This window comes from Solanum tuberosum, unplaced genomic scaffold (assembly GCF_000226075.1).
Source record: "Solanum tuberosum cultivar DM 1-3 516 R44 unplaced genomic scaffold, SolTub_3.0 scf00188, whole genome shotgun sequence".
In the NCBI taxonomy this organism is placed as follows: Eukaryota; Viridiplantae; Streptophyta; class Magnoliopsida; order Solanales; family Solanaceae; genus Solanum; species Solanum tuberosum.
Window position 1 is genome coordinate 990,081 of NW_006239119.1, and position 16,031 is coordinate 1,006,111.

At 32.0% G+C, this 16,031-nt stretch overlaps 1 protein-coding gene across 1 annotated transcript; it reads right to left on the reverse strand.

The window, feature by feature from the left end:
* Positions 1-9,117: 9,117 nt before the first annotated feature.
* Positions 9,118-10,230, reverse strand: LOC107062063 (uncharacterized). The gene is made up of 2 exons (XM_015312281.1): positions 9,633-10,230; positions 9,118-9,561 (listed from the first exon to the last, which is right to left on the reverse strand). The coding sequence occupies exons 1-2, from the start codon at positions 10,202-10,204 to the stop codon at positions 9,558-9,560; spliced, it is 576 nt and encodes a 191-aa protein (XP_015167767.1). The 5' UTR covers positions 10,205-10,230; the 3' UTR covers positions 9,118-9,557.
* Between the last annotated feature and the right edge of the window lie 5,801 nt (positions 10,231-16,031).

The window sequence follows — 16,031 nt, forward strand, 5'->3', positions numbered from 1 at the left end:
AATATGGCCATAGGATTGCAAATTTAATCGAATTGAGTGATCTATCATATTATAAATTAAGCCAATTGAATTTAGAATATAGTTAAATCGAATCAATTAGTTAAATTCGTTTGAAATTGAAATAAGATAAATAATTATTGATTAATTATTTGAGCTTCTTAATTTAAAAAATACAAAATAATTAATAAGACATAACTTAATTAATAATTATACATAATTATAAAGTTAATTAATTTAAAGGAAGTAAATACATATTTTTACTAAACACTATTTTTAGGCTCCTTTTAAAAAATAATAATAATATATATATAAATCAACATTTATACACACAACGGGTCATTTGGTAGAGTGTATAAAATTAATGTCCAACAGACTTTATTAGTAATGCTTGTATTAGTTATGCTCGCATTAGTTATGTGTAGGTTATTTCTTATGCATTGTTTGGTTTGGTGTATTAAAAATAGCATGCATTGTATAAAAAATATTTATTTACAAAAGTATCATATGTGAAAAAAAGATGTAAAAGTGTTTTTGAGGGGTAATTGGGTATTTAACCATGCTAATGCATGTATTAACTCTCTTTGCATTACTAATACCTAGAAATCCATAGTATTAGTAATACACTCCTCAATACATAATAGAGTGTATAACTAATGCAAGCATTCGTTATACATAGCATGAAAAAGTGTATCAAACCAGGGACTACTAATACATAGAGCTAATACATGCATTAATTTTCCTAATACACTCTACCAAATGATTATAAAGTGCAGGTGCATTGTTTAAAAATTATCTACAATTTATTTGTGTATGTGTGTATAAACACTTTTAATACATTATTATACATGTATATAAAAATCTACACATTTGTGTACATTAAATGTATCATGTTGTATAAGATCTCTTGTGAAAACTAATACGGGTGTATTTTAAAAATATGGGCTATGTAGATGTAGTTATTTTATTAGACTGTATTTTTTTGAAAATATCTCTAAATATATTCAGTATGACTTTGTCATTTTTATTTATTTTTATAAAATTAAGAAATTTTAATACAATTATAAATTTATATAAAATTAAACCTTCGATTTTATCAAAAGAAATCTAATAATCAGTTTGATTCTATCAGGAAATAGATTTTTTTTAAAAGAAAAAACATTGATATTCATAACTATAGTACTTTATCATAATATATTTTAAATCCTAGTTATTTAATTTCTTTCTTTTGAGCTTTTATTTTTTTAGTTATTTCAATTTTCCCACTGATGGAAAAGGGTAATAGAAATCCATGAAATATTTCACATTTCTTAAAGTCTAAGTTTGTAAGTCGATGTTATCTCTGTATAGTTGCTCTACGTATGTGGAATCACTATCAAATATGCATGTATTTTTTAACAGAACCAAATAGATCGACTTAGTCTTTACAGTTTACCAACCACAAAATCAATAGACACAAACAAAATTAGCACCAACACTTGAGAAATTATTTTTGTACCGTCTTTATCGATGAAAGTGTATCAAATAGAAAATGAGAAGTTTTAAACCAACAAATATTAGTGATCTAGTGGTAGAATAGTACCCACTCACGGTACTTATAAATGAATTATATTTTTCAAATGATGCATTTTATAATTGTCTAATTTAAGAAAATTCATGAATTGAACTTTCTCATTTTTACAAAATCAACTTAATTTGTTGGTTTTAATTTTCCCCTCGCTAATTCACTTGTAATTATGAAGAGAAAATTTCATAAATGGTCTCTGAACTATTGTAGTAGGTCTAAAATAGTCCCTTAACTATACATTTACCAGATTTAGTCCTTTAACTATTGCAAATATTATCGTTTGGTCCCTTAACTATACACTTACCGGTTTTAATCTTCTTTTTTAATATTCAAATTTATTTCAGGTTTGGTCACTGTCTATTTTTCATACAAAATAACTTAGGCCACTATTAACAAACTCATGCCTTCGTAAAATTATTTGTTTAACCCATTTTTTCAATTGTTTTTCTCTCCCCGCTACTTTTTCTTTGAATTACTCTTATGAAAAGAACTTAACTTCAACAATTCAAAATAAAATGTTCCCTTCTTTAGCCGTTAACGATTCATAATCACGTGATTTTATTAAATTCTTTTTTCATATAAATAAATAAAAACGGCTGCAAGTCTACCATTTTATAAATTTTAACTTCTAAACAATTAAACAAATTTCCTTCAATAAAGTCGTTGGAGTACAAAATTTGAAATCCAAATATGTGAGTAAAGAACTTTTAATTTTATTATAATTGCAAGAAATTCATTTCTATTAAATATAAATAAATTGTTGTCTACACTTAATGGGTAATAATATTTTTCTTTTTATAATAAATTCTAGCATTTTCAAGTTATTAGTAATAATAATATATTTTATTCATCCTCCATTGAATAAAATTAGGACTTCTATCTTCTTTCCTCGTGAATTGTTTATTAAATCGTTGAGGTTAAGATTCCTTTCTTAAGAGTAATTCTAAGAAAAAGTAGTGGAGAAAGAGAAACAACTGAAAAATGGGTTAAAGATTAAATTTCGCATAGACATGAGTTATGTTAATATAAACCTAAACTATTTGTATAAATAATAGTCAGAGACCAAACCTAATAATTTTTTAAATACTAGGGCTAAAACTAGTAAGTGTATAGTTACAAGACTAAAAATAGTAAGTATATAGTTAGGGGACTAAACTTGATAACATTTTGAATAGTTAAAAGACTAAATCAGATAAATGTATAGTTAAGGGATTATTTTAGACCTATTTCAATAGTTTAAGGACCATTTATGACATTTTTTTGTAATTATGAACAATCATAGACAAGAAAATTTTTATATTTAGCTATAAATTTTTTCGTAGAAAATAGTTGAATTATACAACTACAAATTTTAAGTCGTCACTATTTATCACCTTACATATTTTATGACAAAATTTTGGTGTCACTAAATCGCAGGTTGAATAGAAACAATAAAATAATTGTCACCAATTGTTTATATTATTAGTGACGAAAATAAATGTCACAGTTAAATCTAAATTTTTATAGCTTAAACTTATAATGTTTAACTACAAACTCTAATTTGTTGCTATTGTAACAACATAATTTTTAGACGATTTTTTTTTGTGGCCAAAAATTAATTAATTTTAAGACGAAAAATAATTTGTCACAAATTAGATACATCATTAGTGATGAAATAATTTGTTAGTAGTAACTTTAAATTTGTGACTAACAGTACTCAATAAATGACGCCAATTTAATTTTTGGTGGGAAATTTTAGTAGGTAAAACTTTGCTACGATTTTTTTTATTTCGTCACTAAAAGTATGTGTCTCATATATTTAAGCACGAAAAGTAATTTTTGTCACTATAAGCGAACAATTAGTGACGATTTTCATGTTGTAGCTAATAATTTCGTAGCTATATATCATATTTCTTGTAGTGTTATATGAAGTCAAAATTATAAACTGCCGATTCACTAACTAAACCCGTGGGAAGAAAATTAATTCTCCAAACCTCAATAGAGATGGATTTAAAGCCAATTGAACCTCTCTCTCTTCTCCATTCTTTGTTCTTTCTCCCTCTAAAATTTCATGATTAATTTATAATTTCAGTTTTTGATTTTGATCCTTCATGGGTTTTTAGAAGAACATGTAGGATCCTTCTTTGAAAATGTAGAAGAAATTGTTTTGTTTTAGTTCCTTTTAATAAGTTTGAAAATATTATTTAAAATATTCAATTACTTCACTTTGATTTTGTTACTCTTGAGTCCATGACTTAAAAAATAATAATTAATGGGTATGTTTTTTTTAAAAATAAATTTAATTTGTTAGATATGTTCTAAATAAGTCTATTGAAAAATTATTTATTCATAAAATGCATTAGTTGTTGATAATTTTTATATCAAACATCTATTAAAAAAAGCTTCAACAATGATAATGGTGAAAAATGTATAGTTGTATAGATAAATAAGAAGAAATAAAGAGAAAGAAAATATAAAATCAGAAAAAAATGGATATTAAAAAAAATAGGCAACTCACTCTCTTAAAGAGAGTAAAATACACTTTCTATACCAACTCAGCACTTAAGGGGTTATTTATTCTATTTTAAAGTAGTTCAAGGGGTAATAGAACTCCCGTGAAAGGTAGGTGCGTGGTTGAAAATCCGGTAATAAGCTGGGGGGTCATTTGGCCATTTTCTCCTTTAATAAAGGATGAATTGTCGATCCCTTTACTAAAGGATTAATTACAAGTTGATCCCTTTGATAAATGATGAATTGCCAGTTGGTCCCTTTGATAAAGGATGAATTGCCTCTTGATCCCTTTAACATTGTGATTGTGAAGCCGAAATTACTGCGAATAATAAATCTTATAATTATAAGAGCAAATACATGAAATTGAGGCATGATGTCATAAAACAGTTGTTGAGAGATGGAGTAATTTTCATTGATTATATGAAGTGGAAATTGAATACGGCCGATTCACTAACTAAACCCGTGGGAAGAAAATTAATTTTCCAAACCTCAATAGAGATGGATGTAAAGCCAATTGAACCGTTCTCTCTTTCTCATTATTTATTCTTTCTCCCTCTAAAATTTTCATGATTAATTTATAATTTGAGTTTTTAATTTTGATTCTTTATGGGTTTTTAGGAGAACATGTAGGATCCTTCTTTAAAAATGTAGAAGAAATTGTTTTGTTTTAGTTTCTTTTAATAAGTTTGAAAATATTATTTAAATATTCAATTACTTCACTTTGATTTTGTTACTTTTGAGTCCATGACTTAAAAAAAATAAAATTAATGGGTATGTTTTTTTTTAAAATAAATATAATTTGTTAGATATATTCTAAATAAGTCTATTGAAAAAATATTTTAATTTTGAACCGCCGATAAATTTTCAAATTGGAAAGAAGTGTATAATTTGAAAATGAGAGTTAACTTAGTGATGGAGGTGAGCCGCCACCAATACCGCTGGATCTGTTTAATAGAAAAACGCACAATCTGTTGAAGAGCAAAAGAAAGAAGAGAAAGAAGGTTTAAAAAAAGAGTAAATAAGAATAAAAGGAAATATTTATTTATCATAAAAAAATTGAAAACTTAATATGAAGTAAAAGAAATATTATTAAAATTAAAGTTTTAATTAATTTTTGCCTCTCTCGAGAGTGAACTATACCTTCTTTGCCACCTCAACATTTATGAAGCAATTAACTCCATTTTAAAATAGTGTAAGGGAGTAATAAGCTTCATGTTATGAATAAGTGTGTAGTTAAAAATCCACAATAGATCAGGGAGATACTTGACTAATTTCTCTATTAAAAACCTATATCAAGTAACTTTTCAAGTGTAATTACTTTTTTATTGTTTAAATTTTAATTATGGAAAGTAATGGTATAAGGTAACTTAAATACTATATTTATTCTATCAGAATTTATTGAGGAATTTGACTCTGTTTATTGAAAATTCTAAGCACTCTATTGTCTCTTTTTTATTTTATTACTTCCAGTCCTCGAATTTTAACACCATTGAAGCAAGAAGCATTCTTGAATTGCAATTTATTTGTACGTGCTTTAAATATATTTAAGAAAATTTGAACACTAATTAAATATATTGAACTATCTTTTTTATATCAGTTTAACTTTACAAAACGGGAAAAAATGTACAAATAACTTCAATTCGAAAATGGTCACAAAAAGAAACAATACACAAAAGGATTTAAATATAATCATGCTTGTATTGGTACTAAAACTACAACACTGTTTCATGAAACCAGAAAGAAAAAACTTTGCTTTGAAGTAACAAATCTAAAAAATATTTCTCCCAAATCTTCGGTATAAAAATCTTTAACTTGGCAAAATTGGTATCATATCTTGCAATTTTACATTTAAATGAAGCGAAAAGGCTCAAATATGCCATCGAACTTTTAGAAAAGACTCATTTATGTCATCTGTTAAAAAATTGGCTCATCTATGCCATTCCTATTAAAGAAAAGGCTCATCCATGTCCTTTTTTTTTAACTCCGAATCTGCAAAACCATTTTTTTACACTCCAAACAAGATTTACTCGGGATCTAACGCTAGGAGAATATGAATGCTTCAAGAGGATCTACTAGTCAAGCTCACTTCACAAAACAAGAAAAGAACCAATCTCCAGTAATCACAAAATAAGAACTTCAGAGGACAATATGGATATCGCCATCTCAGAAACCCCACCAAAACAACACCAACCTACTCAACAACCTAACCCCTACAACCTCAGATCGTACTCAAGAAAAGACAAAATGAAACCCCCCCAAAAAGACCCAAAAGATCCCCATCCTGAAGAACGCTTAGAAGAACATGAGGAAAGTGATGCATAAAAAGGGATCTGTATTCCCAGATGCTCAATATCAGAATCAAGTTTTGAACTCTAAACTGGTCCATGTAAGTGACATTCAAAAACAGAAAATGAGTAAAGGCAGAAAAAAATTCCACTCCACTCCACATCCCTTCTGACATAGTATTGGATATTGGAAAGATGAGCTTGGATGAAAAAGAATTATTTGCCAACTCTAGTCCTCCTTTGTTTGGCATGAACCACAAGTTATTATCAGGACAAATAGGCAAAAAAGATGAATATAAGGATCATCTGACTTTGAATTCTGTATTACATCCACTCCAACCAGTGGCGGATCCTGGATTTAGACTCCGTGGGTACCAAATAGACTTATCGATTAAATTAATTTTATATTTGATTAAATTATTCGTCTTTTCGATATAAATTAATTTTAGTTCTCTAATTTTTCTTAAAAGAACATGTGTAGCAATTTCCTTTTTCTTAAAACAATGTCTTTCTCAAAAAAATAGATACAAATGGGATTCGAACCCGCAACATCAGCCTTCTAAAGTTGCCCTCCTACTGTGGCACCACAAGCCAATTTTGTTCTGTGGGTGGCACGCTTTATATAAATATAAATATTATATATATATATCTATGTATATATAGAGTTTCCGTCGAAGTTCGGGGGTGGCGTGGCACCCCCACATGCCTTAATAGATCCGCCTCTGACTACAACCTACTGGACTAGTTACCGAGTCCCTTAGTATCAAGGAGATAAGGGAGGACACATCTTACAAAGGATGTGTGGAAGACTTGAGTTCAGATATAATGATTGAGGATCCTAGATCTTCCCTATCTGATGATGAACACATTAGAGGTCAAAAGTCTATTCTTCCTAAGATAAAGACTGGGTAAGGACTTTCAGGTGCAATAAAATGTTCCTTATTACAACAACCTATCTCCGATAGGTAACTTTGATTCCAATTATTTTGTAGTGGATCAAAACAAATCTCCAAATTCAAATGGATCTGATCTAGACCCAACTTTTAATGATTAATACACTATCATGGAATATAAGGGGCATAGGATCTTTCAGAGCCATTGAAAGACTCGTTTCTCTCAAACATCAATACAAGTTTCCTTACATATTCATTCAAGAACCTATGGTGAACTCCAAGAAAATTGACAAATTCAGGAGAAGATTGGGGTACCAACACTGTTTCCATAATACTTCTAACAAAATATGGATCTTTTGAACCAATGGATATCAACTAGACATTATTGAAGATAAAGACCAACATGTTCCAGTACACATTAATCCCCCCAAAGACCAAAATGATTTTCACTTATCCATTGTCTATGCCAAATGTGATGAACTCCTTAGAGTTGAACTATGGGATAACCTCAGGGATATATCGACAAGAATCAATGGTCCATGGAGAGTTGTTGGAGATTTCAATGTTATCATAGATGCTGAAGTAAAGATCGGGGGTAGACCATACAGAATTGAAGAAAGTTTTGACTTTGTTGCATGTTTGAATGATTGTGATCTACAAGATGGAGGGTATATTGGCTCCAAATTCACTTGGAGTGATAATTGTGACCCTCCAAATACAATATGGGAAAGACTGGATAGGCTTACCTATAATTCCCAGTGGTTTGAAAAATTCAGTGAAACCATTGTTACTCACTTAGCAAGGACATGTTCGGGTCATACCCCTCTCTTAATTAGATGTATCCCTGAGGTTACCAATCATATTAAATATTTCAAATTCCTCAATATGTGGACTGAACGCAAAGATTACTTAGAAGTAGTATAAGATGCTTGGAGTGATACTCAATGTAACAAACTGAATTCCAACAGAAGCACTCTTATATATATTAATTACTGAATACAAGTTACAAGATAGAATACACACAACAAAGTAATAACACACTAATTACGGATAGCTTAACATAGACGAAGGTAACTAGAAGGGGATGAGATACTAGACTATGAAAGGAGATGAGAGGATCAGAAAGCCAAAGCTTCACATAATTTCCATGCCCCTTCTTCTAACTTCTAGTCCTTTTTAATAGAGACACTAATTGGGTCTGGATCCCCAAATAAAAGTATCTAATAGCCCATAGGCCCTTACCAAGTCATGTCGGGTTCACAGCAATACTCCCGCCCTCAAAAAGAACCTTGTCCTCAAGGTTCATGTCAATAAACTTCATCCGATAACCTGGAGTACTATAAAAAAAAATTGGGTTGTTACCGGTGAAAACCTTAACGAACAGTATCAAGATTTGGTTGGCAGCTTAGAGGATTCCAGAATTGACTTCATCAGTCTTGCTTACCTTCTGATCATTGATCACTTTGCACAAGATTACGTGACAAAGATATATAATAATTTCATATATGTGCAAATGAGTAAGGCACCCGATGATATCACTCAGACTTCCATATAAAATTCTTTCGACCTTAGAAACATTATTACTGGCAGCAACACGAGGAACATTTGACATATTAACAAAAAATATATGAATCTGCACCAGACTTGATCGACCAAGCCTATCTACGATGATCACATAATATGCATCTGCATCACCTAAGCGTATCAACTCTGGAGTTGCATGAAAGGCATTTTGAATGGCTGAAATGATGCCTCCCAGTGGATATTTCTCAGAATTTGAGGGTACATACCTGGCTTCAAATAGAAATCTAGATATGTTATATTTAAAGGAAACATTCAAAGTCATCAGAAAGTACTCATACTCATCATGGACAACTGAATAAGATTTCCACATGAGCCCAAAATGATCTTTTTCCACGATTTGAGGTTGCCCTGCAACTAAAAGAAGACCAGTACTTTTTCAAAAGCCTCTTATCAAAACATGTTAGACCCAGGAACTCAAAACTAATTCCGGGATCCCATACACAGAAATTTGATGCCATTCTCTGAACAGGGACAACAAAGGTAGTCGCACCAAGGTTGCATTGAAATTGAGTTAGAAGACATTGATCAATAAAAGTATTAGCAATACGACAAGTTGATGTCTTAAGGATTTCGTTGAACTCGTCCACAACTATGGCGGAACATCCCTTGCAAGGGCTATATAAATTCATTGAAAAAGAAATTTGTGGTACACTCACCACCAGTAGAACACCTTCATCACGTTCTTCTCCCTCAAAACATTTTCCACACTCCGCATTGGGTACCACTTCGTCCGCAGAAATTTCACCTTCCAAGGTCTCAATTTCATGAATTTGTTGTTCATTAGAGCCGGGATCAGGATAAAATGCATTAACATACCTCTCCGATAGTTTTCTTTGGGGATGTTCATTGAATAATTGAACTGCGATACTTTCAATATATGTACCTGCTTCACTTGCCATTTCAATTGGAGTGTCTAATTGTGTCTCAACGAATATTGTGGGGCAGCAACTAGTTAACCTTTCGTCGAACACCTTGTGCGCATCAGTTTTGGTTGGGTATTCAGATTGCTCGTCATAGTTCTGCCAGTGATTGGGCAAGCGGCCTTTCATTGATTTGAGATTTCGTTTACGGAAGCGAATCAACACTTTCGCAGTAAAGTGTTCCCAATCTACCAATTGTTTGTTCTGGAAAAGCCATTGGTACCACGTCATAGCTGCTCCGTCAAGATAGGACGAGGTGAAAGACAACTTATGGTTTTCTCCAATTTCATAGCAGTCGAAGTAGCGTTCAGCCTGAGAAATCCATAGCTCTGGATTCTCACAACAAAATCGTTGAAATTCCATTGGACTAGATTTATTTGTTGCAATCAACTGCTGTAACATTGAACGAATTTCTGCGAGTTCCTTCGACCACAAATCTTCATTTGTTCGAGATATTTGGTCCTCCATTGAAGACCTTGGGATGAAAGCACCAATGTAACAAACTGAATTCCAACAGAAGCACTCTTATATATATTAATTACTGAATACAAGTTACAAGATAGAATACACACAACAAAGTAATAACACACTAATTACGGATAGCTTAACATAGACGAAGGTAACTAGAAGGGGATGAGATACTAGACTATGAAAGGAGATGAGAGGATCAGAAAGCCAAAGCTTCACATAATTTCCATGCCCCTTCTTCTAACTTCTAGTCCTTTTTAATAGAGACACTAATTGGGTCTGGATCCCCAAATAAAAGTATCTAATAGCCCATAGGCCCTTACCAAGTCACGTCAGGTTCACAACACTCAACAGGGCAATCCTTTACACACTTTGCATAATAAAATCAAGAAGGTTTCTAAATCCCTCTGTTCTTGGTCCAGAATAGCTTTTGGTGATTTTTATGAAGAACCAAAGCGGCTTGAGAACCTTATCAAGGATTTAGAAGAAGCTTTCATAACCAACAACAACCAAGAGAACATACAAAATTTGTCCAGATCTAAAGTTGAGTACACTAGATTCCTAAATTTACAGGATAAAGTGTTGAGACAAAAAGCTAGAGTGAAATGGCTTGAAGAAGGTGATACTAATTCAGCCTTCTTCCCCAACATCACCAAGGACAGGAGAAAGAGACTATATTCATAAGATCAAATATCAAGATGGAAACAGGGCAAAAGGAACCCCTCAAGTTGCTGAAGCAACCATTAAGTTCTTTGAAAAGCTTTTCAGTGCAGAAGAGACTAGTGAAGATAGTACAATTATTAATATTTTGCAAAGATCAGTTACTATAGAAGACAATATTTCTCTTACTATGGTTCCGACCATACAATAAGTAAAAAAATGTGTCTTCTCCATTGACCCAGACAATGCCCTTGGACCAGATGGTCTAACAGGTAAATTTTATCAATCTACTTAGGAAGTCGTTGCCAATGATGTCCATGTTGTTGTGGTTACTTTTTTCCAAGGTCTTATCCTTCCTAAATTTTTCTCACACACCTGCATTATCATGTTGTCCAAAGTTAATTCTCCACAAGACTTTTCTGACATTAGACCCATTAGTTTATGCAATACTTCTAGTAAATATTTTGTTAAACTTATCAATGCTAGACTTTTTAAAATTCTTCCTAGAATCATTGGTCATAATCAAAGTGTCTTTGTCAAAGGTAGGGACACTACTGAAAATATCCTTCTTGCCCAGGAAATTGTTAATGACATTAGGAAACCAAATCAAGCTGTTAATGTTAGCATTAAACTTGACATGTCTAAAGCATATGATAGATTTTTGTGGTCTTCCCTCTACTTTATTTTCAGACAATTTGTTTTTTTCTAAATATTGGATCAACATCATTTACAAATTTATCTCTAATAACTAGTACTCTCTTATTGTGAATGGTAGCAGACAAGGTTATTTTAAATCAGGGAGAGGTCTTAGACAAGGTGACCCTTTTTCCCCCTCCTTATTTGTCGTTACAGCTGAACTTCTCTCACAAATGCTTAACTCCTTGCATAATAATCCTGCATTGAAAGGTTTCTACATGAATATTCATGGTCCACTGATTAATCATCTTTCTTTTGCAGATGACACAATCATTTTCAGCAATGGGAACAAGGCGTCCCTCCAATTAATTCTCAAGACTCTGGAATCCTATGAGAATGTATCAGGGCAACATAGCAACAAAAATAAGAGCTCCTACTCACTAGCTCCTAAAGCACCACAAAGGACCATTAGAAGAATTGGAAGGATCCTGAACATGGGATTTGAGAATCTCCCATTGAAATATTTAGGGTTCCCCATTTATTTTGGGAGGAAAACCCAAGACATTTTTTCTAATATGATGAACAAGGTTATTAATAGAATAAAAGGATGGAACCTCAAGTTCCTCTCCAGTGGTGGAAGAGCCACTCATATAAGACATGTCCTCTAAGCTCTTAACATTTACACACTGGCTGATGTACATCCTCCTAAAGGCATCATAGAGAGCATAGAAAAGTATATTGCTAGTTTTTTTTTGGCCAGGAAATGATGAAGGTGGAGAACACCACTGGATCTCTTGGGAGAATTTGTGCTTTCCATACAATGAGGGAGGTTCTAACTTCAAAAGTTTAAAAGACATCTGCAAAGCCTTCACAGCTAAACAATGGTGGAAATATAGAACCTTCAATTCAATATGGACCAACTTTCTGAAAGGCAAGTACTGCACTATTGTTCATCCCACTACTTTCCATTGGTATCCTTCTCAATTACACAGTTGGAAGGCCATGTGCGAGTTGAGAGACACAGTGGACAGCCTTATTTGGTAGAGGACCGGCAAAGGGAACATTAGTTTTTGATTTGACAATTGGACCACCCAAGGGCCACTTTACTTTCTCATGGAGGATTTCACAGAATATCAAGATGTTAATGTGAATCACGTTTTCAGGGAAGGTGTATAGGATTGGACAATACTGATACCTCAGCCAAATGACTACATCAAAGAAATTATAGCTAGATTTCCTATTACCATCAATCAAGACAAAAAATATATCCCTGTTTGGACGGTCTCTGAATCAGTATTTCCTCTGCTTGGGAAAGTCTTAGACATATGAGAGATATTTCTCAGTTTGACTTAAGACTATGGCACAAAGATGATCCTTATAAAATGTCATTTGTAGCTTGGAGAGCTATTCACGCTAGACTACCTTCAGATGACAAAATTTTCAGATTTGGAATTACATTAACTAATGATTGTTCTTGTTGTATTGGTGCAGGTATGACCTCAAGATTGGAAAGTCTGAGCACCTATTTTGCACCGGTCAATATGCTTAAAGGATTTGACAATCTTTTGTTGGGGATATACGCATCAACTCTCATCAACTCTAAAAGCACTAATCTTAGACAACTCATGTACAAAACCTGGAACTTCAAAGGACATAACTCTATTGCAGCCTATGTTATGAGAATTTTGCCAATAATTATCATGTGGGAACTTTGGAGATCGAGATGTAGCTCAAAATATGAACATGAGAAACCTTCAATTTTCAGATCCACCTCTATATTATCTTTCAAGATTTGCCATCTTACCAAGTCCACCTTCACGAACTTGTTTATTCCAGATAATTGGATAAGCTTACTTACAATACTGGACACCAACTTACAATACTTCACAAACTTCACAACATGCCCCCACTCTTGTTTGTAAAAATGAACTCAGATGGATCATGTGTTGGTAATTCATGTGGTGGTGGGGGAGTAATCAGGGACTCACTTGGCAGATTCATCATGGCCTTCATTCTCCCATTGGGCCAAGGCACTAGCAACTTAGCTGAAGCCTCTTCGTTTCTTTTTGGGCTCAAGTGGTGTGTGGACAATGGTCATACCTTTATCTTGGGAGAAACAGATTCACTACTTCTTCAAAATTGTATAAATGACTCTTGGAAGGTACCTAGGAGGAAACATGAAGAGGTGCAGGAGATCAAGAAACTAGTAATAGACCATGAAGTGATTACTAGGCACTGTTTTAGAGAAGCTAACAAAGTAGCGGACAAACTGGCTTCTATGTCCCATAACACTGATGCAATTAAGGTATATACACAGTATAGAGACTTACCAACAACCATCAGAGGTTTGCTAACTACTGATTGATGGTAATTTTCATCATTAAGAGTCAAGATGAGAAAACCGAGAATGCTTTAATATGAGCCTCCTTAAAGCTTTCCTTTGCCACTGTTTTGGGCCAACTTTTTTGGTTTCCGTTATATCTATACATCTTTTATAGAAGGCTAGGCCTAGCCCTCCTTCTTCATATGTAATCAGATTTCAGTGGCAATCAAATCAACTTTTGGAGTGAAAAGAAACACTTTTCAATTAGAATTTTGGGATCAAATGTACACTTTTTGCTTCTTTTTCTTTAAGAACACCATGAACACATGAAGAACATAAACAACTCCCAAATTTTCAACGTCTTCAATTCTTCACGAAATCATGTCTAATTTCAACTACATCATTAATTTCTTTTTTTTAAAAATCTAAAATTCTAAAATCATTTGTAGAGTTAAAAAAATGCACCTGTATTAAAAAAAAATTCCAAAAAATGAAAATCAGTCCCAAAATTTCAATTTTTTTCTTTGATTCGTGTTTTTGTAGTTGTTTTTGACATTGGATCTATGTTCCCTAGTATTTTATGTGTCTATGTTCAAAATTTCAAATGATTTTAAGTTGTGGAGAAAATCCTACCATTAAAGTATGTTGAAGTTTTGAAACTTTGAAGAAATTTCAAGTGAGTCTTATTGAGTTAGGTTGAATTCGAGTTTAAAAGATATTGAGTTTTGATATCTAGCTCAGAGGGAAACTACTCTTGAAATTTGAGGCGATTTCATGAAAAATTGAACAAGTTTGAAATTTGGAAATTGTTAATGTTCTTTATGTGTTCTTGGTGTTTTTAAGAAAGTAGAAGAAAAAAATGTACATTTGATCCAAAAACTCCATTTGAAATGTATTAAACCTTGTTTGGGGGGTAAAAAATGATTTTGCAAAACCGAAGTTTAAAAAAATAGCATGGATGAGCCTTTTTTCTTTAACATCAATGACATAGATGAACCAAACTTTTAACGAATGACATATATGAACCTTTTCTAAAAGTTTGATGACATATTTGAGCCTTTTCCCTTAAATGAATAAATAAAATTTTGAATACTTTGACAGTGTTAGAAGGATGATCGTAAGTATTGATGTGGAGAGATATATGAAAATAGATTTGAAGGGTTATAAGGGAAGAGGAAGAGTGGTGGGGGAGTTGCGGAAGGGATAGTTGAGCAAAAGAAAAAGAAAAGAGAAAAACTTGAAAACTAAAATAGAGGCCAACTTGCCGATAAAGTTGTGTAAAAAAACATGTTACGCCGATTAGTTAATCTCTTCAATGCCCAGTGACTTGATAGTGACCATCAAATTCATGAACAATCTTGATTTTACATACAAAATGACAAATAATTTCCTACTACACTGAAAAAGGTGGAAAGATTAGATTTTCGAATAGGGAGGTAAACGTTATATCGTAAGTTACAAGAAAAAATAGTCTTATGAGGCCCTATGATTTTATTAAAAGTAATATTAGTTCAACACATTTTGATTAAGTCAATTTTAAAAAAGTCATTGACACCCCCTACGCAGGGGATTGAAGCTTTAAATTACTTCCTACTTGTTTATTAGTTAAACTAATTTTAGAAGGAAAAAAAAAACAAGAATATGACTCTTTAAAAGTAATGGAATAGAATATATATATATATAAAATAATATTGATATATTAATCATGAAAAAGACATTTTTGATCTATTAAGTAACAGTGAGGGTATTCTAGACCAAACTATTAGCAATCTGAGCATTTTAAAATAAGCTCAAGAACATTTTTGAATCAAACTATTTAACTAAAGACATTTTAGTTAATTTCATAGTTTAAAAATATTTTTGACCATTTTCCATTAATAAAATACTCCCTCTGTCCCTAATTACTTGTCCACATTTTCTTTTTTAGTTATCCTATCCCTAATTACTTGTCCATTTTAACAAATCAAGAAAGGACAATTTTCTTTTTACCTATTATGTTCTCAATTAATTACTTTGAAAAAGGTAGAAATTTTTGAAATCTTAAGTTTTTAATTCACTCACTTCATAATTAATAGGGGTAAAATGGTAAACTTACTATGTCAATAATTATTTTCTTAATAGGTGTGCCAATTAAAAAATGGACAAATAATTAGGAGATGAAGTAGTAATTTAGAAGAATGAAACAATATGCATGCACGGAGAGACAAG

Excerpts from the sequence above, each read along its gene's own strand:
- LOC107062063 (XM_015312281.1), bottom strand. The coding sequence starts at position 10,204 with ATGGAGGACCAAATATCTCGAACAAATGAAGATTTGTGGTCGAAGGAA.